At 37.0% G+C, this 17,011-nt stretch overlaps 1 protein-coding gene across 1 annotated transcript; it reads left to right on the plus strand.

The window, feature by feature from the left end:
* The first annotated feature begins 258 nt into the window (after window positions 1–258).
* On the plus strand, window positions 259–17,011 carry LOC145224372 (lysine-specific demethylase 4C-like). The gene is made up of 19 exons (XM_080090864.1): window positions 259–513; window positions 5,037–5,150; window positions 6,108–6,284; window positions 6,670–6,863; window positions 7,343–7,496; window positions 8,511–8,708; window positions 9,489–9,616; window positions 9,970–10,044; window positions 10,112–10,641; window positions 11,205–11,327; window positions 11,626–11,780; window positions 12,116–12,287; window positions 12,789–12,925; window positions 13,524–13,691; window positions 14,269–14,466; window positions 14,873–15,037; window positions 15,497–15,616; window positions 15,698–15,790; window positions 16,389–17,011. The coding sequence occupies exons 1-19, from the start codon at window positions 382–384 to the stop codon at window positions 16,440–16,442; spliced, it is 3,087 nt and encodes a 1,028-aa protein (XP_079946990.1). The 5' UTR covers window positions 259–381; the 3' UTR covers window positions 16,443–17,011.

The raw sequence follows: 17,011 nt of genomic DNA on the forward strand, positions 1-17,011 counted from the left end.
ATTGCAACATTGAAAAAGAAACCATGAGAACTAAAAAATAATCTATTATGTGTTTTGCCAATTCTACACTAGTTAGCCTACCCTTGCCTCTTAAGATACAACAGTCATTCATCCAATTTAATTGACATTTACATTGTTAAAAAATACATGTTCTAAATCTTCTGCAAATATATCACTGTGACTTTCTTTTACCAAGCAGACTTTACTCCACTACTGCACCATAAACAAACACTCTTGTTGTTACCAAGGTTTCATGGTCTTTAATGTTGGATATTTCTTTCAACAGTTTTGCAAAACCTAAAATCCCAGCAAAAATGTAAGTTGAAAAAAGAAACTGTGAATTGTGATACACCTAACTCTTGTAGAAACCAGCATTCAACTATGGCACTAAAGGAACCCAATCATGAATGTGCGATTATGGTGTTTCGTCCAACTCTTGAAGAGTTTAAAGACTTCTCAAGATACATTCACTACATGGAATCACAGGGTGCTCATCGTGGAGGAATTGCCAAGGTGAGTTCCTATTGAAAAGAGCAGGGGACAGGCACCTTTGTGGCTTTGAATCATACCGTAGTTTTAATCTAGCTATACTTTACTACATTGATATGCTGGTAGACCAGCATGGATCATTATTGTATATGCAATAGGCCTATTGTACTGTGGTGTAAATTACAGTTTGCAGTCAAGGTTCAGGATTGAGGTTGGCAACAATGTTTGTGATTTCACTTGAGAAAACCATTGAACCAACGTATGTTGGCACATTTGTAAAATTCCAAAGTGCTTACTTGACAATATTAGTGATGGGACGATACCAGGTTTTGAAGCGAATACCGATACCGAGTAAGAGTACCATATGTATATACCTTCGATACCGAGTACTTAAAAATAGTGTTGTACTTAGTTGTGTATCACTAGCTAATTTATCTGCCATGGCAGGGATTCAGGCACACACACACACATGCAGAAAAATGTAATCTCCACCTGATAGCGAAAAATATACGTAACCTGGCAGAACTTTTTCCCGATTTTGTGCTGCCTGAAGCAAATATTGGCAAAAAGTTGCCCATATTCTTATAGTGTGAACCGGCCTTATGTATCGAACTTTGGTACCATCGATACCGAGTACCGGGTACTCGTCCCATCACTAGACAATATGTACCTATGTTTCTTATTCTATTAAAACTGCATATTTCAGCTGGATCAGCACACTTAAAGGTGAATTAGGGCATAAGTATGTAATCTGTGTCTGAATATGTCAATCATGTTGACTGATGAAGCCTTGGTGACAAACAGTGTGGTCCCTAATTTCATCAAGAAACATTTTTTCAGACCAGACCAGTTTATAAAAGAAATGTAACCTGTTCATACCGTAATATATACAACACAATTACACAAATGAAAGTGGAGTACAGTACCACATTTTATTGTTGTATTACAGTTTCGATGTTGATCTTACTATTACCTTGTACAGTTACAGTTAGTAGAGTATAGAAATATAATATATATAATTTGTGACATACCGTATTTTACGGACCATAAAGCGCACCCCATTATAAGGCGCACTGTCAATAAATTGCTTTGATTAGTTTTTTGTTCATACATAAGGCGCACCGGGCTATGGAACGCAACATATTTTAAGGAGTATGGGTTATAAAAGTTTACTTGTTACGTAATAAATGTAAGCAAGTCACAATAGTACAATGAGCAAAAGAAAAAATGAGTCTAGTGAATATCACAGTTGCTAGTTGCTTTTGCCGTAGTTTATTGTGTAAGACGGTGGTTTATTATGGGTCCCCTTCCCTGAAGGGGACACATATTGTTTTTGTCCGTATTTTTTTTTTCTTTTTTTCTTTTTTTCTTTTTTCTTTTTTCTTTTTTCTTTTTTCTTTTTTCTGTCTAACGCTGGTTTGTAACGCTCGTTTGGTCAAGAAAGAGTGCTTCAAATTTATTCAAATTTGGACATATGTTAGATATTAATCCAAACTTGGTCCACCTGAAGTTTGACCCCAAATTACCCAACGGTTCACCCACAGGCCCCCGAAACGTAAAATTTTTAACGCTGGTTTGTAACGCTCGTTTAGTGAAGAAAGCGTGCTTTAAATTTATTGAAGTTTGGACATATGTTAGAAATTAATCCAAACTTGGTCCACCAGAAGTTTGACCCCAAGTTACCCAGCGGTTCACCCACAGGCCCCCGAAACGTAAAATTTTTAACGCTGGTTTGTAACGCTCGTTTAGTAAAGAAAGAGTGCTTCAAATTTATTCAAATTTGGACATATGTTTAATATTAATCTGAACTTGGTCCACCTGAAGTTTGCCCCGAATGACCCAGCGACACACGCTCGTTTGGTCAAGAAAGACACTGTAGGCAGAAGTCCCAAGAGAGTACGTTTACGAATAATAGGGCAGAGCGGGAAGGCTCAGCTTGACGTCGGACAGACGTTTTACGAGACGTCGTTTCGGTGATTAGAAATCAGCTGTTTTGCACAGCAATGCTATGTCGTTTTATTAAGTTATCACTCACATTTTCAGTTTCGGCAAAGGTTTCACACATATGACGCGATTTAAACCTAATAAGCGTGCTTCGGTTTCGTATAATGTCAAGCAAAACTTTGTTAAACAAACTAAATATAAAAAAATAAACTTGACTTTTTTACAAGATAAAAGTTTTTTTAAATGCTCGTTGTCAGGTTGGCCGCTGCATGACCACGGGTTACTTAAGGTCAATTAGTAGGTATTACTAACACAGTTCAGAACTTTCTTTCGTCATAACGTAGCGTTTTTTTTTTTTTGAATCAAATACCCAAGGCATGTATAAATTAGGTCAAACGGTGTTGTTGAACACCAAGGACGGCGTGCTATTGAAAACGGTGTCAAAAGGTCAAACAGTCGTTTGGTGTGTGCATCCTAAAAGGTTACTACATGTCAATGGTACTCGTTTTGCGAAACAAAGTTAAATGAAAAACTCGTTTTACGAAACAAAGTTAAGCAAGAGATTAAATTGAAAGTATTTGTTTCGTTCTTTTTTAATGTTTTTGTAATTATATGACAATAATAGTGCAAAAAAATACAACAAAATTTTTCATTGTTGGGTTAATGCTTTCTAAAAATTTGTTTTAAGAATTTAAAAATCACCGCAACATTAGTTTACCGTAAATCCGCACAAACACGCGTGTGGGGACCCATTAGTTTTTGTTTACAAAAACAATCATATGTGTAGATCAAATGATGTGTATAGTAAATTGGTAAATATCGTATAGAATATATAAAATGGAAGTATATCAGAAAGCCACTATTCTAGTTTATATATATAATAATAGTATCGGTACTGGAGTGTAGGCAATAAAGCACCACTTGATCCATACATTAGGCGCACCGGCTTATAAGGCGCAAGACCAATTTATGAGGAAAAAAATGATTTAAAATGCGCCTTATGGTCCGTAAAATACGGTATATAATTTGTCACCAAAATGGACCCAAAACTGTGCTCAACAAAATGACCTCATTTTTAAGAACAAGTTCTTACGTAATCACTGCCTACAAAGTTTTTTTATATGCCACAAAAAAATTTGTATGATTGAAGTGTGTACTTTTTATTTGTTTGGTTATATACCTTTGCAAGTATCTTTGGATGGGAATTATTCTCGTGTGTTTCTGCTTGCATAAATATTTGAAATCAAAAGGGGTATATATCTGAGATTGAAATATAATGTTATAGTATATCACAAACCCTCACCCTATACCTATAAGGCAGTGATTTTTTTTTAAGCGAGTACCGATACCGAGTACGAGTACCACATGAATATACCTTCGATACCGAGTACGATTACCGAGTACCTAAAAAAAGTGTTGTACTTAGTTGTGTATCACTGGCTAATTTATCTGCCATGTCCGGGGTTCAGGCGCGCGCACACACACATGCAGAAAAATGTAATCTCCACCTGATAGCGAAAAAAATATACGTAACCTGGCGAAACTTTTTCCCGATTTTGTGCTGTCCGAAGCAAATATTGGCATAAAGTTGCTCGTATTCTTAAGGTGTAAGCCAGCCTTCGGTACTTGCACGTTGGTATCGAAAACTGAGACAAAATATTTCGATACCAGAGTACGAGTATCGATACCACTAAAATCGTTCGATACCATCAATACCGAGTACTGGTACCTGTCCCATCACTAGCAATCAGCATAAGTTTGAGAACTACTGCTATAAGCCATAACTATCATCAATTTCAAAAGTTTTGTCGGGCTTTATATTTGATTGAGTGTTTTAGAGGAGGCCGTAAAAAAGGACTGTGTAAGAAATATCAATATGTAGTTTATTGTGCCATTGGAACATGAAAAATGCTTTGCTACAATGTGAACGTGACTCGAGTGTGGCAGCTAATATTTGATCAGCATTTTTATAATGTGTGCAGAACACTCTTTTGGCATTTACCATGTCAATGTATGTTTATTGTCTCCAAACATTCAAATACAAGTTGACATTCCCCGTACAAAAATACTATTTCACAAGAACATTGTTGTACTTATGCCAATTTATATTTTTCTTACTACAAGTTTACGTAAAAAGTGTAACAGAGTTTACACAAATAATGCAACAGATAATTCAGTCCCTATGTATGTATTTGCTGTTTGCACAGAACGCATGTTTCAGAAACTTGGATGTGACAGCTGTTTTATTACATGGCACATTTTGGTTTCAAATATTAGTCTCAACTCGAACTTAACTCATATGTATGACATTATATTGTGCGAAGAAACCTTTTATTAATAGCTATTGATTTATACCTGCAAGAAAGTCTGCTGTCATGTGAAAAGTACCCCTGTACAGTGAAGACAAAATGCAACACCAAAAATGCAACCCATTATTGTTGCAATACCATTGGCTGTTTTTTGTTGCTGTTACTGATCAGTTAAAAAAATGTTCAGATCTTTTTGTACTGTCAAGATTTGTCATGCAGCAATTTCAGTGGCATGTTTTGATGGCATATTTGGTTCTGCCTTTGAGTTAAAGTTGAATTTGTGTTTTATGACAGGTGATTCCTCCAAAAGAATGGGTGGCAAAGAGGAATTATGACAACATTGACAACTTTGTCATTCCTGCTCCGATAAGTCAAGTTGTCACTGGACAAAAAGGTCTATTCACCCAGGTACTGTAAATGGTTCTTATTATGGGTCCCCTTCCCTGAAGGGGACACATCTTGATTTCACTCTGTTTTTTTCTTTTTTCTTTTTTTTTTCTTTTTTTTTCTTTTTTCCGCCGAAGTTTGTCCATGCACTTTTGGCATGAAATCTTTGGTGGATTTGGATGAAACTTTCACAGATGGTAGATATAGTTATGTAGATGTGCCATCTGCTTCGTTTGACTTAATAACCCCAGTATTTACCCCGCTAGACCCCAAAATGTGAAACGTTTTTGTATGTTGCTGCGCACCACAAACGAAAGATTTCTGTGGTGTAACGGTACAGTATAGGCAACAGAACATATGGTACATGTGTTTGTGCATTACTTGGTAGGCATTTGTGTTTATCTGTATTCAAATACCTCGAAGAATAATAGTTTTGTTTTGTGTAAATAAGCTTGAATTTTTTGTACTGAGTTGTTTTGTTTTGATAGGATTGTATAGTGTATTAAGGTTAATGTCATTCATACAAGTACAAACTAGTTTCTTTAGGTTCAAAATCTAGTCAAATTGGTCATACCATTGTTTAGCTGGTCATTGATGCTAATGTGACATTTTACAGAACTGAAAACTAAAATTCGAAGCAGTGTAAGTTCTTACGCATGATACTGAGGTTCAAATTCCAGTTGTAAAGAAGCTTTAGCTAAGTTTAATTGTCGCAAGGCCCCAACTTTGGCTTCAATGACTCCCTTGATCATTGCTACATAACACAATGTATACATGCATCTAACTTTTTATTGGTTAACAAAGAAGGTGGTTGACTTTACGAATTAGGAACCCCAAATTAACCCCAGGTAGCTGTGATAAAGGCAATTGCGGCAAATTTTAAATAAAAGTGATTCAGACCCGTAACCATTAAATACCAAACTGTTCGAACTGTTTCAAGCCAGGAAAAGTAATCAGAAAATAATTTTGCCATTTTAGTACAATATTCAGAAGAAACCGATGACAGTGAAAGATTTTCGTCGCCTGACCAACACATCTCGATTCGAACCTCCTTTTCATGAAAGCTATGAAGAGTTGGAGAGAATGTACTGGAAAAATATCACCTTTAACCCTCCCATATATGGGGCCGACATCAGTGGTTCCCTTTATGACAAGGTGAGATAAACCAATTGTTTCAAATTAATGAGTTTGGTGTGAAAAGGCATGTGAGAAATAGAGTTCTATCACTTTCTATGATCTATGTGAAAAAGCAATGGATATGTCATATAGTTGTCCAGAAGTTTCAGTTCTAGTATAGCTTAATCAGGTAAAGAATAATCTGTATTAGAATTTGCAGTTATAATCCTTGCACTAAAAGTCTTGTTGCAACTAATATATATGCCATAAACACACAAAAAATCAAAAAAAAATCACCTATTTAACATACTTTTGGCCCAAACATATTTTATAGCAGTAGATAACCAATACAGTTGTAAGAAAGCATTCAGGTCAATTAAAAAGCAACCAAATAGCCTAAACACTAACAAGTATGTATTTTCAGGATGTGGACGTTTGGAATGTTGCACGTCTTAACACTTTGCTTGATGTGATCGAAATGGACAGTGGTGTTAAGATTGAGGGGGTCAACACAGCCTATCTGTACTTTGGCATGTGGAAAACCACTTTTGCTTGGCATACAGAAGATATGGACTTGTACAGCATCAACTATGTGCATTTTGGAGCCCCAAAATCCTGGTAAGAACTGTTTTTTAAGCTTAGATCAGAGAGTCGCAACTCAAGGTTGGCATAAGTAAGAGCACAAGAATGGACATGTTTTTATAGTGTTGATCAAAGGTTCCCCACTAAGCGTAAATTTAATTCTCAATGGGAAACTGTACATGTCTCAGGCTTTGGAATAAATCTCAGCACTAGAATAGACATTTCAGGTACAAAAACTAATTTTGTGCATATATGTACATAATGTTTTGAAAATTCTAGGATCAAAGAGTCGCTTTGTAACTAAAGACTTGATTTTTACTGCAAAAGCCTGTCCCATCTCTGTGATGAACCATATCAAGTATTGTGGCCCAGACCACCTTTAATGTGATATTTTCTCCAATATCAGATAGTTTACCTACCTTCTACACAAAGTATTTTTATCTGTGAATTTTTACTGGCAAAGAATTCAGAGAAAAACTTCTGCATTTAAGTTCATTGATGCCATTTTTCCTCAGGTATGCTGTTCCCCCAGAACATGGAAAAAGGCTGGAGCGTTTGGCTGCCGGGTTTTTCCCAAACAGTAAATCAAACTGCGGTGCCTTTCTTCGTCACAAGATGACCATGATATCCCCCAACATACTAAGGCAGTATGGCATCCCTGTGAATAAGGTATGGCTTATGCCATGTTAAAAATGGTGTCATGATCCTTTATTAAAGACTCACTTTCAATACAGACTTAAATTGAACTTATTGAGCCCTTTTTTATTGACCACCAAACACTCTTGTGATTGTATTTGAAAACAAGTCCATGAAGTCATACATACATCTTAGACTTTTTCTGCTTTATTATGTTTTAACTCCATGGACATGTTGGGTTTCAACATGCCATTTTCACCTATCTTAGGTTAAGCATGGGTGAGATAAAATACTGGGGACATGTTTGATACGAGAATGAAAAAGTATCATATCAGACTAGTTCAGAACTTTGTTTGCTTGTCAGGCACTGTGTGTATAGTGGGAGTAAAAACAAACCCTCCCCATGGCTTTTTGACATATGTACCAAAAATAAGGACAACCGAAAAATTAAATTTTTGTGCGAAACGAAACAAACATTTTTAAACAAATCTTTGCATTTATACGAGTTGTGACATAATATTTGCAACATTTTGAGAAGAAACAATCTGTTCCAGCAACTGGTTGTTCGTAGAAAATACTAAGTGCATCTCACAACAGGCCGGGTCTAGGTTTACTTCTACTTGTAGGTCTAGGTTCACTTCTACTTGCAGGGATTTGACTATAGTAATTGTTGAAAATAAGACAAAATAAGGACTACAGTCAAAAATAAGGACATTTCTTAGAAATAAGGACAATGAAGTTTTCTAAGACATAGCCCTTCAAAATAAGGACAAATCTTAGAAATAAGGACGGTATGGCAACCCTGCATATGTGGCTTTATAAGTGATCAAAGTCTTATGGTGCAAACCAAATGCTCTAAATATGTTAAAATTTAAAATAAATATCATGTTACGATAAAAGCATATATCGTAGCACCACAGCCCTAAAAAATAAAATGTGGAATGACAACAAAGCAATTTGCGGCCATTCATTACTTTGCTCTTCTAGAATAAAAATACACTAAATGAACATTTATGTTACGCTCTTTATTACCAATATTTTTACCAGGTCACTCAGGAGGCTGGTGAATTTATGATCACTTTTCCATATGGTTACCATTCTGGTTTCAACCATGGGTACAACTGTGCAGAATCCACTAACTTTGCCTCCAAGAGGTGGATTAACTATGGAAGGATTGCTGAGAAGTGTGTTTGTCGCAATGACACTGTCACTATTGATATGGATGTCTTTGTTCACATTTTCCAGGTCAACTAAGTTTTTGTATTACATTCAGTGTCTTGCTATGGTAAACTTGACATTGGGCTAGGGATGGGCCGAGCCGAGCCAGAACCCGAGTACTCGGTACCGAGCATCGCTGTTTTTAATGCTCGGTGCTCGGCTGAGCAGTTGCACAAACTGACCCGAGCGTTCAATTTGCATATTCATGCCCTGCTAACATATGTAACTAGTGTTCTAAACGGTGTCAATGAACAAAAACGAATGAAGATTTTTCAAATGCACTAGATGGTGGAAAAACGCGTATTTTGTTGGTATGTACAGCTTAATAAAACACCGCCGGTGACGTAACAGGCCTTGCAGAGCTAAAACGTAGAAAGGGGATTTTTTGTGATGTCATAATGCACCGAGCGTGCTCGGCCGAGCACCAAGCATTAAAGTGAGATGCTCGGTGCTCGACCAAACAGAACATTTGCAGTTTTGGCACATCCCTACATTGGGCATTGCTGTTTTTTTGTTTTGTTTTGTGTTTTTTTTGTGACCCATGGACATGCATTCTTACTATTTTGGTTGTATTTTTGTCTGCACATATGAATAGCTTTTCTAAAATCAGTAACAACTTGGCTTTATGGTTGGATTAAATGAAACAAACAAACAAACAATCATGCTTAACATATTGGCAAGTTCAATTGATGTTATTCTAAGAATACATCCACTTTATGGTAATTAGGTCAATGCAGACTTTATTTTAGAATTTCACGCCTAAAAATTTTTGGATTTTATTCCTGTGTAATAAATTTGTATTTTTAGCCTGAAGAATATGACAATTGGAAGTCAAAGAAACACGAAGTTACACGAGTGAATTACAATGAAATTCCAGCAGTTCCTGACATGGCACAGCCATACTCCAGTTGGAGAAGTATTGTTGAGGAATACAGGTTAAAAACAAAATCAAAATTTAGTTTCACAAGATAAACCAAACTGTGAATTAGAATTGTCTTTCTGGGGCTGAAATTACATCAAAGTGGTTAAAATCTGTCTCAGAAGGATTTATATTTCAATTTGTTTATTAGGCTGCAGACAATGCACACTGTTTTGACATGTAAGGTTTCAGCAGTGCAGCTGGTGATGAGAGATAGCCGTATTGGCTAGTGTAGCCATCCAACGGCATGTTTGGCTAGTGTAGCCATCCAACTGCAATGCATAGACCTTACAGGTCGAAACATTGCACGCTGTCTGCAGCTTATCATTTTTTGGCTGTTTCTTTTAAATTTGTTCATTGTTTTCATAGAAAAGTATATGGAGTGATTGACTTTGCCAAAAAGAGGGCCAATTTGCCAAGGAAATCACCGAATAAACCTAAAAGGTCAGCCAAAATGCATTTTACAGTGTCTCTTAAAATAAACTTAATGCTTTTGTGAATTTATTTATAGCAACTGCTCGACAGCTACACCCACCAAATCCCCACAAAAAGTCAAAGTGAAAAGTCCTAAATCTTGTGAAAAGAAATCTTCTCATGGGTCCACTTCAAGCTCAACCACTCAACTGGATAACTCAAATGGAAATTTATGTCTCGACGAAAGCCTGATCATGCCTCAAAACAGCGACAACTCAGACTCTAAAGATGACTCTGCATCTGATACTTCAGCCTCCACGAGTCATGACATGGATTATTCTCTCATCCAAGAACACCAATCAGTTTTTGACTTAGTGAAAAGCGGAGCTAGGCGAATGTCATCTGCAAGAGCGTTGGAGTTTGACACCAGCCATACCAAAAACAGTTCTAAAGTGAAGTCACATAAAAAGACACCATCAGGTGAAGATGCTATTGCTGCTGCCAGCATGAGTGATGCCAAGTTCCAAGCTCAAAGCGGAAATAAATTAAAGTGTACTGTAAAATGTGAACCACTTTCCAACTTACCTCTTGAAGCTGTCAGCCAGGAAACTTATATTTTGAAAAAAAGTAAGTACTGCTTGTAGATGTATTGACTATTCTCATTAACGGCTGGTGATGGGGACGATACCTGATTTTGAAGCAAGTACCGATAACGAGTATGAGTACGATGTGTATATACCTTCGATACCGATGTACTAGTACCAGGTACTTAAATCTAGTGTTGTATTTAGTTGTATATCACTAGCTAATTTATCTGCCATGGTGGGGTACATACGCACACACACACACATGCAGAAGCATGTAGAAACATGTGATTTCTACACAATAGCAAAAAATGTACTTAACCTGGCGGAACTTTTTTACCGGCCTTTGGTATCGAAAACTGAGGCAAAATATTTGGATACCGAGTACGAGTATCGATACCACTGAAATCATTCGATACCATTGATGCTGAGTATCTGGTAATTGTCCCATTACTATTAATTTATACCATCTATTCATGTATAATATTAGGAAAACCATTGATTGCGCACAAAACTTGGTAAATTGGTCAGGAAAATGTTAACCTCCGATTTAGTTGACATTAAAATAAATAAAGGTAGTTGTTACAAAGTTTTCCTTTTTTACAGACCCTAAACTTTTACGAAAGGAGTTTGCAAACCAAGGCATGAAACGGCGCCATCCAGTGAGCAAGAAAAGCACACCCAAAAAAGTTTGCTCCAAGGTTCTTCTACAAAAAGAAGACACTGCAGGTAAGCATTATTATGTTTCAGTTTACATGCCAAAAAAGCCCATTTTGCAAAAGCATGTTCCAAGAGCAAGTAGCTTAGGCTCGTGTTAGGGTAAATACAGTGTTTTTTTGACTTGAAAAAAGGACCATGTTAAAGACCGAATAAGTGGCACAGTGGTTTTCATTACAATTAAATTTTTGAGAAGCTCCGTTGCTTTCCAGAATTTCCAAAAATGTTTGAGAACCACTGTTTTAGCCATGAAGATGATAGTAACTTTCGTCATTCAGTGTTTTTAAATTCCAAAAAATTTTTGTTGCAGAGAATAACCCAATCTCAAAATCACCCACCACGTCATCAGTCCCATTATCTCCTGACACCAGAGTAAGCTTCAAAGAAGAAAGGGAATACAACGGCAATGTTGCAAAGCTAGAACCTTACTGTTCCATTTGCTCTCTTTTCAAACCCTATTACAAAGTAATAAAATATAGCCTATATTTTTACTACAGTAAACCTTGGTTAATCCTGACCTGTTTGGTGGCAAAAAAATTGTCCAGATCAGGCAAAGATCTGAATTAACAGATGTCGATTACTTCAAGCCTTACCACATTACAAATCATTTGTACCTTGAGTTTTGTCTGAATTAGGTGTAGATCTGGAGTAACTGAATCCAGTTTTCTCGAGGTTTGCTGTAGTTCAAACTCTTTACTTAGGTTTAAATTACAGTGACATTGTTGGTGTAAAAATATCACCTTCATCTAAGCTTAATTTTTCTCATTTTCTCAATAAAAAATGATATTTTTTATAAATAGGCCCCTCTTGAAGAAATCTCCACCACAAGGGGTTTACCCTCTTCAGTACCCACAGCCCCACCTGGGAAACCTGGGGCAGTTCAGGGGGACAAAACGTGCCCCCTAATTCCTGAAGTCAGCTTTGCTTCAAGTGTCAACCATCCCTCCCCTCTGGCCGTTTGTCAGCTGCTAGGTAAGCGACTGTTACGTCATAAACCAAATCTGTGACGTCATAATATTTCTGCACGTCATAAACACTTTTTTAAAAGTTGTCATGTACAATATTGCTGAAATCGTTATTTTTGCTGTTCCGAACTGAAAAATATTGATATTGCGTAATGGCCATGACGTCAAAAAATTTATTCGTCTGTTAATTTTTCGGCAAGCTACAATTGCAAATCTGTTTGCGCTCTGAATCTTAGCCCAGTGTTATGTAGCTAAAAGTTAACATACTCACATACTGGAAAAACTCATGTCATGGGTTCGAATCCCACCGCAGGCTAGATTTTTCCAGTCTGTTCCTTACATATGTGAATATTTGGGAGACCGGCATTTAATGGGCCTGACGTACTATGATTTATCGTTATTATGTGAAATGCTTTCAGTGGATGTAAAATTCCAGTTAATCGCATACATGAGCTTGGCGGATTGGACTTGCGTTTAACCGGAACCTTGTGTGTATTTGCCTCTACAGGTCACGATGGCAAATCGCGGCTGATACAGTGTTGTGTGTGTCTACTGCAAGTTCACGCGTCATGTTACGGGGTGGAACGGGTTTCCAAGAAAACACCGTGGACTTGCGACCGTTGCATGAAGAGAGAATGGAACACGGTAAGTTTGTGTTTTTTATCGTGGTTTCCAAACCGATTACATTGGGGATCTTAAACCTTACGCCATTGTTTTTCGGCTGTGGGTCAAAGTAGCTCCTATCTCTACGAGGTTATGGCCATTTTATATGATATTTTTTCCTTTTGACCTAGCAATCCCGCATGACAAGACATTGGCCGGAAAAAGCTAACATAAGGTGGGATTCGAACCCACGGCAGAAGCCTTGCACAAGAATGCCGTGATCGCTGGTTGACATGAACGGTTCAGAGCTGATCCCAGTTCCGAATATATCTGCATATCAGCTGATCAATGGTCTACCTAGCGATCCTTTAAACTGGCATGTGTAGCATACAATGCAGAAAACGGTGCTTGTGATTCAACTTTCAAAGGGCTGACCATGAGCCTTTGTAGCTCAGTTGGGAAAGCATTAGCCTAGGAAAATCTCCTGTCATGGGTTTAAATCCCACCGCAGGCTAGATTTTTCTATGCCTTGCCATATGAGAATGTTTGGTGACCAACTAATTCAGTATTACGCCTTTAATAGGCCTGGAGTATTAAAACCCAAAATAACAAGTATCACAGTTATCTTCTTTTTGTGTAGCAATGTACACTTTGCTGCTTCAAAGGCGGCGCATTGAAACGTATTAGTGGTGGTCAGGGCTGGGCCCACATCGTATGTGCCATCGCTATTCCCGAAGTTTTCTTCGATAACACACCACAACGAAGCAATATTAACGTTTCGAAGGTTACGTTGTCCCGTTTGAAACTGGTGAGTCAATATGCTTTGTTTTTGGTTTCAATTTATCCTAACATTTGTGATTATTTGGACATTTAACACATAATATTCGATTTTCGAAAATTTTACTTATTTTTGTGTGTGCTGGACATTTTTCATTTAGGGCAATAATTACGTGACGGCGGTTATACAACGATTTGCATTTATGCCGATAGTGTTGCATTTTAAATGATTTTTTTGCTGTTCAATTTTGTTTGTTTGTTTTAATGAAGCAAGTAGCCTTTATTTTGCACATAGTCTGTATTTGAATGTATTTTTTCTAAAACAGCGCAAAATGCTATTGTTACAGATCGTTTTCGTGAAGTTCAAACAGAAAAAAAATGTTAACTGTAACATTGTCTACTTACATTCAGTTTTTTGTCCAAATTTTTATCGTAATGTGTGTGAAATAAGGAAACAGAAAAACAAATAATAAATAAAACATATTAGCTCGTTGTTTTGCAAGATTTAGTGATTCTTGGGTAAGCGTTTTCGTCAATAAATTTATAGCACATTGTACGTTGAAAGTCGATTCTATATTTCTCACTCTTTTCTACCGTTTGTTGCGCAGAAATGTTCCTACTGCAAAGACAACAAGTTTAAACAAACCAGCGGAGTTTGTCTACAATGTTGTGCTGTAAAATGTGCTGTGTCCTTTCACACAACATGTGCACACGCTGCTGGTATTCCTATAGAACCCGGCAATTGGCCTTTTCCCGTTTATATTCACTGTAGGGAACATGCCATGATGAAAATCACCGGTCTAGAGGTAGGTCCGTTGCTGTAGCAAACTGTAATGCAAACTTAACTAAAATACTTTTTTTCGTGGTTTGTGTTAAGAAATTGTGAATGGTTTTACCCCTGCAACATAACTTCAACCACGTCTTATAATTGATTTAAAGGACTAGATACCAGTTTTAAGTTCCATCGTAGGATACAATGTTACTGCAAGCATAGTGTTTTGGGTACAAACCTTTAATTGCAACACTTTGGCTTCTTTTGTAATTATGGGCCCCCTTTCCTGAAAGGGACACATATTGTTTTTGTCGTATTTTTTTCTTTTTTTGTCTGACGCTAGACTGTTCATGCGTTTGGTCAAGAAAGAGTGCTTTAAATTTTTTCAAATTTACATGCATGTTAATCCAAAAAAGCATCAGAATTTGTTTTGACTTCAGGGTGAACAAGGGCCGCCTGTTAAGATTGGCGAATCAGTTGTTGCCAAACATACAAGCGGGAAATATCACAGAGGTCACGTTCATCAGGTGACCTCGCAAAACTTCTTCAAGGTCAATTTCAAGGACAACTCGTGGAGCGACAACCTCTACCAACAAGATATACTGGTTTGTAGGGTTGTCTCAAATTGTTTGCTGTGTTCGACCATGCTTGAGTGATTACCACATCACACAAATTTGACGTAGTTATGGAAGAGCGCATGTGGAGGTTTTTGATTTCAACTTATAAACTGAATTCTCAATTCTTTAAATTAGGGCCAATTTATTTTAGGACCAAAAAAAACGAATCGTTTAATTTGTTTTTTTAAACAGCACTTTCAGCTTGTCTTTAACAAATCAAATACTTATTTTACTTTTAACGTTGCGTTTTTGGAAATAAAACTATACATTTGTACAATTTTGGCTACGAAACTATACTTTTGCAAAATGTTAGGTTATGAAATTATATACTTGTAATTATTTTACGGAACGAGCATCACAAAGAGTCATTGATTCCCAGACAAGGCCGTAAATATAAATTAAAAGTGCTGGCTCCAGTGAACCCATTTTGTTCCTTTTTTTACGTAGGACCACGACTGGGAAAAAGAGGGATTTCCCGAGGTTGGAAGTTCAGTGCAAGTTCGGTGGACGGATGGTGATCTGTACGAAGCGGAATACAGGGGCTACTCTGTGCAGCAGATTATTAAAGTAAGGTTATACTACTGATACGCTCTTATATTCGATAAAGCCTTACGAGACGATCTAATTTTTTTTATTTTTTTGACATAGGTGCGATTTGACGACGGCACGGTCAATGAGCTGGAACGAAGTCACGTGTTCACGCAAGCCGAGGGGATTCCCCAGCGCATACGCAGAAAAATGGTAAAGAGGTCGAACTGTATGACAAATGTTAGCAGCTCGAATTTGACAAACTTTTTTTGCGAATAAATATAAATATTTTTTTGGATAATGGTAGGTAGTTATGGGATTCTCTATGCAATAAAACAATTATGTAACTGCCCGTATTCAGTTAACCACTATTAATTTGGTTGTGACCTAACCGACCTCCGAAAACTCTCCATTATCCACTTCTGTTATTACTCGCCAATCGTAAAGTCTGGTTTCTAAAGAATCTGATTTTCACCAACATTCTTGGAAATATTGTGAGGAGTTTTGAAACATTCAATTGTTTTGCATCTTTGCTGATGCCAACTGCCAATGTTTCCATATATTATTTTGCTATCACTATGGGTAAAGCTGTATTTGAACAAAGGTTCACTTAAAACATAGTGTTTAGCAGTGAGTTTTTCCACCCAATGACTGATAATGTCAAAAAATAGGATTAAAAAATGAGATATCAAAACGCTGATTAGTAAAATGGCTGTCAGTTCAAGGTTGAGTCATTTTTTGTCCTTAACCGCTATCGTAAAAATCGCGGACGTTAATAACGGGCACAATTTACATTTCTTCAACATTGCAGGCCAAACACCCTCCCTCCGCAGTCGCTTCTACGTCAGCAGCATGCCCATCGTGACGTCATGGCGTCGTGTGATGTCAGATGAAAACGTACCAGGCCTTTACAGACGTTTTGAAAGCTTAGCAACTTATCGTAAAACGAAGTTTGCGATGTGAGGAAATATTATTTGCGAATGACAGAATACAATTGATCTTATCTATGACATTTACATACTTCGGACAAAACCTGTATTTTTTAAACGATTGGTTGTAGAGTTAATTTGGATTAATAAGTTCCATATAAGTGTAACTTGAGTGTTTAAATTTGCTAAAATTTTCAATTTAAATTGCTCTGAAATCAAGTTTTTATACTGGTTGTATGTTATGAAATATTATTTGTCATCTAGTTTAATCTCTTTCGCCCTCCTGCGGTAAAATGACATGATATCCACCTTGTGTAGATTGTGTTTGTTTTTTGCTTGCTGTTGGTTGTCACGCGTTTGTGTGATTAGCGCAAATAGTTTATAGACGTTTTTTTCTGTTATTTTTTAACTTAAATTTTGCGCCATAGGCTCTTGTTGCGCATGCGCACAAGCACCTCAAATGCGTGTCCATCGATTTGTCGTCATTAAAACAAATTACAAGCAG

Source organism: Phallusia mammillata, chromosome 4 (assembly GCF_965637545.1).
Source record: "Phallusia mammillata chromosome 4, kaPhaMamm4.hap1.1, whole genome shotgun sequence".
Lineage (NCBI taxonomy): Eukaryota > Metazoa > Chordata > Ascidiacea > Phlebobranchia > Ascidiidae > Phallusia > Phallusia mammillata.